The sequence below is a fragment of the Balaenoptera ricei genome, chromosome 15 (assembly GCF_028023285.1).
Source record: "Balaenoptera ricei isolate mBalRic1 chromosome 15, mBalRic1.hap2, whole genome shotgun sequence".
NCBI classification, from domain to species: Eukaryota; Metazoa; Chordata; class Mammalia; order Artiodactyla; family Balaenopteridae; genus Balaenoptera; species Balaenoptera ricei.
In genome coordinates, this window is record NC_082653.1 from 72,736,944 (window position 1) to 72,750,224 (window position 13,281).

The window sequence follows — 13,281 nt, forward strand, 5'->3', positions numbered from 1 at the left end:
GCGCGCGAGCTTTCTCTAGTTGTGGTGAGTGGGGGCTCTTCTTCGTTGCGGTGCGTAGGCTTCTCATTGCGGTGGCTTCTCTTGTTGTGGAGCACGGGCTCTAGGCACACGGGCTTCAGTAATTGCAGCAGGCGGGCTCAGTAGTTGCAGTGAGTGGGCTCTAGGGCACGCATACTCAGCAGTTGGGGCACATGGGCTCAGTTGCTCCGTGGCATGTGGGATCTTCCCGGACCAGGGCTCGAACCCGTGTCCCCTGCATTGGCAGGCGGGTTCTCAACCACTGCGCCACCAGGGAATTCCAAAAGGAAATTTTTGAGTCAGTTTATTTCATCCTTTTCCTCCACTGGGTTCCATGCATACTATGCCACCTTCTGGTCATGATGTTTTTTTTTTTGTCTGTGTCAAAGAAAACCACCATTAAATGTGAATACAGTAGTTACAATATCTCCCACCTGCCTGCCACATGAGGTCAGGTTGAAGAGAGAGCTTTTTGTTTTGCTTAAGTGGGTGATGGGTGAGCATGAACAGGGACAACCTGAGAGATTGGAGGCTGGCTTTACATAGAAGGTGCCTGAAGCAACCATGTAAAAAGCCAGTCCTGAAGGGGGAGAAACCAAAGAGCAGAGAGGGATGTGAGCATGGCCCTCAGCAGTGGAACTCTGTGTCAAGGGAGGAATTCGTAAAGGGATTGTTAGGAAAGTATGGTATGTAACTCTCTCCACATGCCCTCAAGAGACCGAAAGTGAAGGTTGCTGTAACTTTTCAAGGCTCTTTGGAAAAGCATTTCAGATGTGATGCTCTGAAGTGATGAGACTTAACGGATAGACGAAGAAGGCCCAGATTTCTTTGCCATGCTGTAGCTTTCTCGCAGGAAGGAACTATGCTGCCCAGACAAAGGGAGTGTTCTGGTCAGTTCCACAGTGCTAACTTTCTCCTATATAAGAGTACCTGATACGTAGTAAGTGCCCAACAAATGTGAACTGTTATTATTTTTATACTGCAGACACTTAGTGATGGATTGAATATGGGCTGGAAGGGAAAACGTGATATCAAGGGTAACTCCCAGCTGCCGGCTTGGGCCATTGTTGCCAAGTGGAAGGTAAGAAAATGAAAACTGAGGACAGATGATTCTTTTGAGAAATCTGGATGTGGAGGGGAAGACAGAGCTACCTCTTACAATATGGGCAACACTCTAAAACACTTTTAAAAATTAATCAAGTAAAAAAAAAAATTAATCAAGTGATACATGTTTATTGTAGGAAACATAAGAAATTAAAGTCAAACAAACAAAGAGTTGTGAGCGCCAAATCTCCCCTGAGGAGACTCTGAAGTTGGTATTTGACATTCAGGAGAAATAGCTTCTGAGACTCCTACAAACACGAAAATGTGAAATACTTGCTAGCATAAGCCTCATAAAATGCAGGATATAAAGCTGAGACTGGGTAGATGGTCATGCCATTTATTGAGAGACCACAGAAAGAAAAGCAAGCTTGCAGGAAGAAAATGATGCATTAAGTTTTGGGCTGAAACAGTTTGTGTTGATGTCTGAGATTCTTCTAATGAATAAAAAAATATTGAAGGCCTATTATATACCAGGCACTATGCTAGGTAGCTGGAATACATAGGCGACTAAAACAGATGATCCTGACTTTATTGAGCTGGCAAGTGTATCAAATAATCGAAAAAATATATAATTATAAACTTTGGTAGGGGTTATGCAAGAAATTACAAGATGCTAGGATGTAGACCATTGTAGTTAAATACTTGCTCACCCAACTGTAGTACATTCCTGGGAAGATTCCCTAAAAGCATGATTGCTGGGTCTACAGATCTGCTTGTTTCTATTTGTTTTTAAAGAATTTAAAAATAAACTTTATTTTTTGGAGCAGTTTTAGGTTTCCAGCAAAATTGAGGCAGAAAGTACAGAGAATTCTCATATGCCCACTGCTCCCACTTCAATCAACAATCTGCTCGTTTAAAAAAAGTATTATTGTTTTATAGAGGCTTTGGGGAATGGGAGAGGATACTGAAAACACACAAGGACCCTGGTTTGGTAAAATAAGGTTCAGTTGAGTCGGGAACAGTGTGTAAAGTGAAAACTACATTTCCCAAGGGGCAGCGCGGCATGTCACAGAGGAAGACGGCGCATGCGTAGAGGGGTCCTCCGCGCTGCGCCCAAGCTCATAAAAGGCAAAAAGCGTGTGTGGTTTTCGCCCTGCCGCGAATCTTCGAACGCAAGCGCGTTGTTATCCGCAGACTTTGAAAAGCATTCGAGGGACCGCGCGCCTGCTCCCGCCGTCGCAGTTTCTAGCGCGACGTGCTTGTTCCACCCGTGGCTCGGTAGGTGGGTATGGGTCGCGGTCTGGGACACCCCCACCGCTTCGCCCACCCAGCCCGGAGAATGGCGGGAGCGGAGGGCTGAGGGTCCCCATTCCCGGGCCTTGCTGAGGCGGCTCTTGAGGGGCGGTGCGCATGCGCCCTGGGTGGGGCGAGGCGGGGCGCAGGGAGGGAGGGCTGGCGCAGACCTTCTGTAAGGTCTGCGCTTGCGCCCGCCCGCCTTGCGAGGGTGGGAAGCCGCCGCACGTGGTGCTTGGCGTGGTGGCCGGGTGAGGTGGGGTACCCAACACAGGTGCGAGAAGACGAGGGCAGAGGATGGGCCCCGAACCTAGACAGCTTCTATTATTTGCTCAAGATGTGCCCATCTTAACCAAACAACCTCATTCTTCCTTCACATTCCTCCCGGCGGCTCATCTCTTTGCCCCTGTTTGCAGCCAAAATTTCAACCTGTATTCACCAGCACCTTTCCTCCTCCAAACCCACTCCATTCAGGCCTTGGCCCCCACCCCTCCACTGCAGTAGCGCCTTGTCAAAGCCACCAGTCATCTCTAGGTCGCCAAATTCAGTGTTAAGTTAGTTCTGAGACCCCTAGCAGTATTTGATGCAGTTAGTCACTGCCTTTAATGGAAACGCGTTTTTTGTTTGCCTGGTGGAACATTCTCGTCTTTAGCTTCAGCTCTCTCTGACTTCTCTGCTGATTCTTGCTCCTCTTCCTTACTTTTAATGGTTGTACTGCCCCAAAGCGTCATCCTAGATCTCTGCTCAGTGTTCATTTCCTGGGCTTTAAATATAAATACCGTGTACTGTGCTTAACTCTCAAATTTCTGTCTTCAAGTCATTGCTCTTCCTGAAATTTTGAGTTTTACCTTTCGCCTTGCTCAGTTTTCTCTTTCTTCCAGTTGCTTAGGCCAAGCACCTTGAGTTATTGTAGGTGTCTTTTGCTTCCTCTCTCTTCTCCTGCATCAGTCAGCACATATTTATCCTTGAGGCTTTGAAGTTTCAGTCCTGGGTGTCCAGTTGTAGGTATGTTTGGTATTTGGTCAGTCCTTTCTGCCTGAGAATTTCTGTTTTCATTTTTGGCGTTCTCTGTCATTATTTATTCAGATTTAGCCATTTATGTATTCTGATCCATCCCTTTTAGAGTGTTTATTTCACCTACAAGTAAGTTTACCAAACTGTTTAATATCTGTGTTCCTTTCTGGACTGTAAGTTTCCTAAGGTCAAGGCAGGGACTGTTTGTCTCATTCACTGCTGTATACCCCTCATGCCTGGCACAGAGTAGGTGCTTGATAAATGTTAATGAATGAATGAATGAATGAATTTACAAAGGGAAAGTACCTTTTCTCCATAGGTGGTAGGTAGACAATCCCTCTTAAGAGGGTATTGGTTACAACTAATTTGTTTTCTGGGGTCAAGGAGGAGAAGATATTGAACAGCCCAGCTTCAGAATTGTTGCAGTGTTTCTAAGAGGCTTCCAGGATTCAGTTCAGTTCTGCAGTCTATCTTGAGGACTTGGTAGGTGCCAGGCCCTGTGCTAGTTGCTGGGAATATAAAGAAATAAAATTGCATCCCTCTCTTCTAAGAGGTGTGGCAGGAGAGACAAGTGAAACAATTTGTCTCCGGGTGTATGTGTGACAGGTGCCAGAACGGAAGTTGGTGTACCGTGTTTTGGAAGTTTCTGGAAGTTTTGGTTGCCCTTGGCATCAGGGCAGATGAGAGGGGCCTGGGACAGCCAGATCTCCCTGCCAGTTGTTTCTGGCTATAAGCAGCTTTGTCCTTCTATCCTAGTATGCCATACAAATATTGTGTTCTAGTGCCATGGTGTGAAAAAGGTTGGCAAATACTGCTGTAAAAGTGTTAATTTTGCTGCCATTTGATTTGGACCCTGAAAAACGAGTAAATTTGAGAGATCCAGAGGGGAAGAGGGGGAAGGATCAAAGGCATTTCAGGCAGGCATAACAGAAGCATAAAAGTCTGTGCTTGTTTGAGGCTGGGGCCCTGGGATTTTTCGGCGTGGGTATTGTAGGTCAGTTGAGAGGTGCCCTCCAGGATCTGAAGCAATGCCATGGAGGTGTTTGGTAAACCAGAGTGTCCATTTTATAAATACCTGGCCCACCACAAGGCACCCTTTTCTCAGTGGGTAGGTCCAATTAGAGTCCATAGTTTTAGAGACCAATTTTCTGGAGCTAGAAGCAGGGATGTTAAGTCAAAGTCCTTTTTTTCTGATTTCTAAATTTATATACAAAGATTCTTACAAAGGTTTTAAAAATGAAATCTCACTTGGAATTTTGATGAGTCATCTGCCTTGGAAAAAATACCCAATTTATGTCACTTCAGGATTTGTGGTCACTGTATCTGTGGAGAGGAAGGTAGAATGGTGAACACTGAACCAGTGGGAGTTGGATGTTGATACTAAGTTGTTTGAGCCCTTAAGGCTTAGGTTGCAGAGTCAGACAAATATGAATTTGAATCCCACCTCTGCCACTTATTTTTTGCGTTTTCTTGGTAAAGTCATTTATTTCTCCAAGACTCAAGTTTCCTCAGTGCTATGAACAGTACTTTGCAGGATTGTTAAATAGGATAATCCATGCAAGAGTGCTTAGCACATGGTAGGTAATCAGGAATAGCTGTCATTGTTACCTTTATTTTCCTACCTCTTTTTTTTTCAGATGGCACAATGAATCACTGTCTTTCTGGTGATACTTTCAGTGTAATCATAATAACCTAACAGTTGATTGGCAGTTTACAGTAGACAAATTGCTTCTACTTCCATGATCTCTTTTGCTATTGAATATGCTGAAGTTGTGACAAAACTTAGAATTGGGAGAAAGAGCATAGATTTTATAGTTTGCAGTCTTGCAATCCCAGCTCAACTACCTGTATTTCCTGAGTTACCAGCATAACTTAACCTGTCTGAACTTCAGTTTCCCCAGCTGTAAAGAAGGTGGGCTTGTAGCATTGATGTAGGTTTAAAGGAGAATCACCTGTGTAAGCTTCAGTACAGAAGCATGGTAGGTACTGGGGGGGTAAGTGGAAATCATCGTCTTAATTTTTAAAAAAAAACTAATTGATTAATGTAGCTTCTTACTGATGGTGGCTAAATTGAGGGTATGGGATCTGAGTGTAGGGCCTTAGATGCTTTGCTTCCCTTTGACTCATAACAAAGCTTTTATTGTCTTGAGTCCTGTGGGATTCTTTTTAGAGTGGTTTAAGTATAGGATGTTTGCATTTGTTTATATGAGGCCTTGGCTGCTAGTAGAGGGTCAGAGAATAGTTTTAAGCTGGGTGTTTAGCAGCTGATATGTGCTTTCCACCTGAAGCCTTTGTCCCCAAGAATTACCTCTTTTTAGTCAAACTTCCCAGTTGCAGGTAACAAAAAGGTAACCCAAACTAGTCTAAGCAGAAAAGGAGTATCTATTGACTGTATCTGGAGTCCTGGGTGCATCAGCTTCAGGCATGGCTGTATCCAGAAGCCTAAATTATGTCACCAGTATTTTCTGTGTCTTCTCAGCTCTGCTTTCGTCCATGTTGATTTCTCCCTCAGGCAGGTAAAAGCCTCCATCGGTTCCAGGCTTCCATGCTACTCTTTTTTTTAAACATCTTTATTGGAGTATAATTGCTTTTTTTTTTTTTTAAACATCTTTATTGGAGTATAATTGCTTTACAATGGTGTGTTAGTTTCTGCTGTATAACAAAGTGAATCAGCTATATGTGTACATATATCCCCATATCTCCTTCCTCTTGCGGCTCCCCCCCACCCTCCCTATCCCACCCCTCTAGGCGGTCACAAAGCACCGAGCTGATCTACTTGTGCTGTGCGCTGCTTCCCACTAGCTAGCTATCTGTTTTACATTTGGTAGTGTATATCTGTCCATGCCACTCTCTCACTTCATCCCAGCTTCCCCTTCCCCCTCCCCATGTCCTCAGGTCCATTCTCTGCGTCTGCGTCTTTATTCCTGTCCTGCCCCTAGGTTCTTCAGAACCATTTTTTTTTTAGATTCCATATATATGTGTTAGCATACGGTGTTTGTTTTTCTCTTCTGACTTCACTCTGTATGACAGGCTCTAGGTCCATCCACCTCACTACAAATAACTCAATTTCGTTTCTTTTTATGGCTGGGTAATATTCCATTGTATATATGTGCCACATCTTCTTTATCCATTCATCTGTCGATGGACACTTAGGTTGCTTCCATGTCCTGGCTATTGTAAATAGAGCTGCAATGAACATTGTGGTACATGACTCTTTTTGAATTATGGTTTTTCTCAGGGTATATGCCCAGTAGTGGGATTGCTGGGTCATATTCCATGCTACTCTTAACCAACAGAAAGAGGTTATCTTTTTGCAGATAGCTCTAGCAAAAGATCTGAAATTGATTTTGCCTAGATTTGGGTCACATATCTCTTCCTGAAGCAGTCATGGTGGTCAGGGAGAATATAATATTTTCATGGGCCCAGGTGGTATACCCAGCCTTGGAGCCAAAGTGAGGGGTGGTTTCCCAAAGGGAAATTCAGAGTGCTATTACCAGACCTAAATATTTACTTAAGAAAAATGAATATGTGTCTTTAAAAAGAATCACATATGACTGCTCATAGCAGTTTTATTCATAATGGCCAAAAGTGGAAATAGATGCTGTTCAGAGAGAACAGGTTAAACAAACCAGTTTATTCATACAATAGATGCAACTCAGCAATAGAAAGAAACAAACTCCTGATACACACAGCAACACAGATGAATCTCAAAACACATTAAGTGAAAGAATCCAGACACTAAAGAATATGGATGGCATGATTATATTTCTATGAAATTCTGGAATAGGCATAACTAGTCTGTAGTGGAAAATATCAGAACAGTGGTTCCCCTTGTGGGTAGAAATAGAAAGTGTGGCCATCTGAGTGGAAAAAAGAGGGTTCTAGGACCCAGAAGGTTTAGGGTACTGGGCCTTGCTTCAGAATTCATAAGAATTCTGAAATTTATAGGAATTGCGTAACCTCTTCTTGGTTTGAGACTAATGCTGAGATCAACTGGGACCCTTGGACTCAGATAATGGGCAGCTTGGGCTGAACATTCAGTTTCCTCCCAGCTGGGAGCTGCCTGAACTTTCAGTTAGATGTGGTCCTGAGTCTGCATTCCGGCTTTGCACCACCAGGCTTAATGTCCTCAGAGTGGAGAGCCACAGAAACCTTTGCCTCTACTGAGAATGTGTTTTCTGGGGAAGTTCAAGTTCACAGCTGACTGGATCCAGAGATAGCAGTAGTTTATTGGAAAATCATAAAATGAGTCGGTTTTCCCAGGCAGGGCGCACCCAGTAGGCAAAGCTTAAGCAAGAGAGGGCCCTTAAATGGTGGGGGCAGTGATTGCTTCCCCAGACTTGGGATGCGTCAGTGTTTTCTGTTCCTTGTGCCTTTGACTGCTTTGCTCAACTTAACACAGTCCCTGTCTTTTTTCCTGGCAGTCCCCTGACCCACATCTACAGACAAGGAGGAGGCAGCTCGTATCTACTAAGTGCACGCTCTGTGCCAGACACTGTCTATCACCTTACTTGTGTGGTTAGTCCTCAAGTGGGTGCTCTGGTTTTTATAGAGACTCAGAAAGGTTAGAGAACTCTCCCAGGGTGAGAACTTTATAGCTGTTCTGTCCCCATTCCTCTCCTTGGAACACTTCTAAAATATGCCTGTCAGTTCATTACCCTGATGGCGTATTGCAGGCAATCACGAGAGGAAACAACCAACACACTTACAACCATTCTGTACCTAGGCAGCCATTCTGTTTTTCACTTTCAGTGCAGTATTCAATAAATTACACGAGGGGACTTCCCTGGCGGTCCAGTAGTTAAGACTCCACGCTTCCAATGCAGGGGATGCGGGTTCAATCCCTGATTGGAGAACTACGATCCCACATGCCGTGCAGTGTTGCAAAAAAAAAAAAAAAATTAAATTAAAAATAAAAAAAATTTTTTTTTAATAAATAAATTACATGAGATAGTCACTTTATTGTAAATAGACTTTGGGTTAGACAGTTTTGCCCAACTGTAGGCTAATACTGTAAGTGTTCTGGGCACGTCTAAGGTAGGCGAAGCTAAGCTATGACGTTCAATAGGTTAGGTGTATTAAGTGCATTCTCAACTTATGATATTTTCAACTTATAGTGGGTTGATCGGAACATAACTCCATGGTAAGTCAAGGATCTGTATATTACATATACAGAAGGTATCATACAAAATGAAAATCATTGTAGGTTGCTGGGATTTGCTTTAAGATATTCTTTGATGTTGTTGACTTTTTTTTTTTATCACCTAAATTAGGAAAAAATGGAAATAGAGGTGTGACCAAAGTACTTTGGAGAGCCAGGGGAGTTTCTGACTGCCTCGCTGGTTAAGCAGTACCCCAGAGAAAAGAGGGCACTGGAGTAGGAAGAACTCGCTGCCATTTGTCAGTCAAGTCCCGGGGGAGGGGCATCAAGGTAGTGGAAACAGCTTGATGGTCCTTTCAGAGAGCTCAATACCGACTGCTTACAGAGAGAGCAGTAGTTCACTGTATGATAAAATCATAAAATGAGGTTCTCCTAGGCAGGGCACTACCCAGTGGGCAAAGTGAGCCTCCAGAATCCTGGCACTCATCTTATTACTTCAGAATTATTGGGTTGGCCACAAAGTTCGTTAGGGTTTTTCCATAAGATCTTTTTGGTCAACCCAGTACTTCACACTGAACAGAAATGAGGTGAGAAGAGAGCATTTTAAAAGTCACAAGTCAGTGTTTTTATGTGAGGGCATCCCGACAGGTCTCTTGTCAAAAACAGGGCCCTCCTTTCCCACCTCTGCCTTCTGATTGCAGAATTAGGCCCTGCCTGGCTCGGTATTTGACCTACTCCTTCCCCTCCAGACCAAGTGGGTCAACTTTTTCACTTTGGTTGGCTGAAAGTTTCAACATCAATTTCTTTGTCTGACTCTGCATCTACTAATTGCAAAAGGTTTTATGAGATAACATACTTTTTCTTCTTGTATATACATGGGATCTCTGGAGAAATACCCAAAAAACAGCAGGGGTTGCCTCAAGGGGTGGGAGATTTCATTGTGTTTCTTTTAATCGTTTGAATTTTTTTTACTGTGTGCATATATTATCTAGTAGTTAAAGGTTTTCTTTTTTTTTTTTTTTCCCCCTTAAGCGGAACAGACTTTGTGTCTAACCACAGTGAGATGAAGAGACAGGTGATATCGCAGTAATGTGATGAGAGCCTAAACTAAGGCAGTGACAGGTGTGATGGAAGAGAAGGGTCTGGATTTAAGAGAAATTTCTGAGGCAAAATCAATAGAATTTGAAGGGGGATTGATCAAGGGCATGGGGTTTGGAGATGAGCAAGGAGAAGACCCCAGGATTTCCAGCTTGGGAAGCTGGCTGGACACTGATGGGCACCACTAACCCACGTCTGGAAGGCAGAGCCGTGCAGGGCAGAAAGTGTGAAGTGTCTGAGGGGCATCATGGTTGGGACGTTCAGGCGGCAGCTGCAGGTCTGAGCTGGGAGCCTTGGAGAGAAGTCAGCGCTGATGATACTGATGCGGAAGTTTCAGAATATGGGTGCTTGAAGCTGGTGACAGTGCTCAGGGAGTGCTTAGAGAATGAGAAGAGGATCCAGGGTGACCTTCCGCTGAGGTGGAGGAGGAGGGCAACAGAAAAATAGGGGAGACTGGAGGCCTAGAAACCCAGAGAACAGAGCTTTGAGTGAGGAGCAGTGTGTGGTCAGGTATTCAGTGCAGCAGAAAGTTCCAGGAGCTGGCAGGAGATCACAGGCACTGAGGGAGAGCCAGACTGCAATGGTTAAAGATTAAATGGGAGTAGAAGTGAGGGTGGTGGGTACCGTGCCAGCCCTGTGCTAGGTACGGAGAGTAAAGTGATCCCCGCTCTCAGAGACTGGACACGCTAGGGGAGGGGACAAATACACACACACAGAGAATTGTAATACGATTTGATGGGCACAGTGGTAGAGAGATGCACAGGGTATAATGGGGACACAGAGAAAGGTAACTTCACCCAGCTGAGGAGACTGGGGGTTTCTGTGATTAGAGGAGGGGGTGACTTGGTAGTAATGCAGGTCTTAGAGAACAGTTAAATCAGGCAGAGGATTAGGGGTAATCTGCCTGCAGGAAGAACATCCCAGATAGAGGGAGCAGCACAAACATAGGGCACAGGCATAGGAAGTTCCATGGCGCCCAGTCAAAAGCGGAACAGTTTAGTATCGCTGGAATGTAAAATGTGAGGCAGACAGGGCTGAGAGATGTTGGAGTGGGGGGAGACATGAGGATGGAAACCTCTTTGTGGAGACCTTGTGTCCTGTATTAAGGGCTTGACTTCTCCTGGGGGGGAGGGAACGTGGGAGGGGGTTGAAAGTTTTTGGTAGGGAAACGATATGGCCACACTTGTCTTTTAGATGGATAGTCCTGGAGCTCTGCAGAGGGTGGATTTGAGGGAGATGAGAAAGCAGGGAGGAAGCCCAGCTAGGAGGCTGCTGTATAAGTTACGGTGAGATCGACCTGATACAGCCTGAACCAATGAGTGAAGGACTAAAAAGGAGTGGATGGAGTCCTGAAATACTGGGGCAGTAAATCAGCCAGAGTGGTGATTGGTTGGACATGAGGACTGAGGGAGAAGGGGGACTTGAAAATAACTCAGGTTCCAGCCAGAAGTGGCTGAATGGGTTAGGAGAAGCATGCTACCACGGAGGGGTTTGGGGGTGGGGTGAGTAGGGAGGGGATGAGCTTGCTTTTGCACATACTGATTTTTTTTTTTAAACAGTTTTACTGAGATATAATTCACCTACCATACAACTCACCCATTTAAAATGTATAATTTATTGCATTTTTTAAAGTATATTCAGAGCTGTGCAACCATTATCATCATCTAATTTTAGAATATTTTCTGGGTACATTGATTTAAGAAAATTTTTTTTATTATGGAACATTTCTGACATACAGAAGTAGAATCACATAAGGAGTGTCTGTGCTGGGCAGAGTGATTTGGGGTCTCCTCTGGTGGAGATGTCCAGCCAACACGAATAGTTGTTACGGGAATTTCAAAATGGACCTAACTTCGGGGAGGGGGGTCAGGGCAGGAGAGAGGTGGTGTGTGAAGGAGTAAAACTATGAAGTTCCTGTCGATTTCCCGACACTATTTCCAGTGGGGTTATTGGTGAAAGGGGGTTGTTGATGACAGCAGAGATGACTGTTCTTGCCTGAGGAGCTTCCAGGCTGGTTGGGGAAGAAAAGATCTACTTACATCCACTGGCTGGAAAGCCAGTTTATAGGTCTAGGTAGGTTCCAGGAAAAGTCAAGAGAAAAGTTAGGCTTATTTAGGGATGGTCAGACAAGACCAGTTTTGATCTGGTTGTTGAAAAAAGTGTAATGTTTGTGTCCTTGGCAGAGAGGGAGAGGGTGTAGATGGCACACCCTTTCAGCCTCTTTGGAGGGTAGTGTGGAATGGGACAGGACATCTGCATTTGAGTGTGTGTAGGTAAGACAGACCAGAAGAAATGTCAGCAGATAATGACAGATGACATTGGATATGTCTCAGGGCTGGATCCCACCCCTCACCCTCCGGCCTCTTCAGATGCAGCCCCATTCTCTCGTCCTTGGACTTGTTCTCAGTGTGCTCCCACCCCTCAGCCAACATGCTCACATTTCCTCCACCTGTAAACCCTCCTCCGTCTGCTTGGCCTCCCCTTCAAGCCACCACCCCTGTCTCTGGTCACAGCCCTGCTAGCAGGAAATTGTTATCTTTATTTGCTACCACACCCCTCCTGCATGGTGGTGGGTCTGAGGGCAGGAGCAAAGATATTGAGGAGGGAGAAGGTTTGAAGTGTCAGAATTATCAGGGAAGGTAACTGATTTACCTGGCAGCAGAGTGGGAGTGCTTGCTTTCAATGCTTGTATAAAGTAAAACCCGCTGTCCGGTTGGGGGGGGGCTTCCCCCAGTTCTATTTTTTTTTTTTTAATTTACTTTTATTTATTTTTGGCTGCATTGGGTCTTCGTTGATGCACGTGGGCTTTTCTCTAGTTGCAGCGAGTGGGGGCTACTCTTCATTGTGGTGCGCCGGCTTATTGCTGTGCCTTCTCTTGTTGTGGGGCACAGGCTCTAGGCGCGTGGGCTTCAGTAGTTGGCGGCACACGGGCTCAGTAGTTGTGGCTCGCGGGCTCTAGAGCACAGGCTCAGTAGTTGTGGCGCACGGGCTTAGTTGCTCTGTGGCATGTGGGATCTTCCCGGACCAGGGTTCGAACCCGTGTCCCCTGCATTGGCAGGCGGATTCTTAACCACTGCGCCACCACAGAAGCCCCATTCCCCCAGTTTTAATATGCACAGGTGTAGGCATGTAAAAGGCAGGCGGTTCTGACCAGGATTCTGCTTTATGTGGCAGGAGAGAACAACCCTTTTCCCTGCTGATCCGTTCCTTCCAGGGATCTTCCCACTGGACTCTCCTTTGGTGCACACCTTCAGCTTGGTTGTGGTTCAGTGGGGCTCTTTCCCCCTTCCTCTTTGCTCACTTAGCAGATCATCCCTAGCGTCATCAATTCCCAACACTTTAGCAACGACCTTTATGCTGATCATTCTCAAATTTATCCACTTTGAATCTCTTAAACTCCAGATCCCTGATTTTGTGTGGTTCTAATTAATGCAACCAGACTTTTTTTTCTTAAGGGACATGTTCTTCTCTATATTAGAATGCATTATATAAAGCTTGTGGTGGTAAAAATAGTGTTGCACGTGTGAGGAAAAAAAGATATGTCACAAGCAGTCAAATGAAAATAAGTTGGATTTCATAAAAATTAAAAACATGTGCTTCAGAGGACACAATTCAGTAAACATTTTTTAAAAAGCCAACTAAAAATGGCAAAGGGCAGTTCTCCAGAGAAGATACACAAAGGCCAGTAAACACATGAAGAGATGTTCAACATC

General features: G+C 44.8%; 1 protein-coding gene across 3 annotated transcripts in view; it reads left to right on the top strand.

Annotated features, from left to right (window-relative positions):
• The first annotated feature begins 1,024 nt into the window (after positions 1–1,024).
• Positions 1,025–13,281, top strand: part of SGF29 (SAGA complex associated factor 29) — a 29,422-nt gene continuing 17,165 nt past the window's right edge. Inside the window, exon 1 of one of the 3 annotated variants that reach the window (XM_059898263.1) lies at positions 1,025–1,099. Coding sequence is in view for 1 of the 3 variants with exons in the window: in XM_059898261.1 (XP_059754244.1) it covers positions 2,148–2,340 (193 nt within the window). In the remaining 2 variants the exon portion in view is untranslated. Of the gene's footprint in view, positions 1,100–2,146; positions 2,345–13,281 lie in introns of those variants that run through there. The other 2 variants (XM_059898261.1, XM_059898262.1) reach the window with 2 other exon arrangements.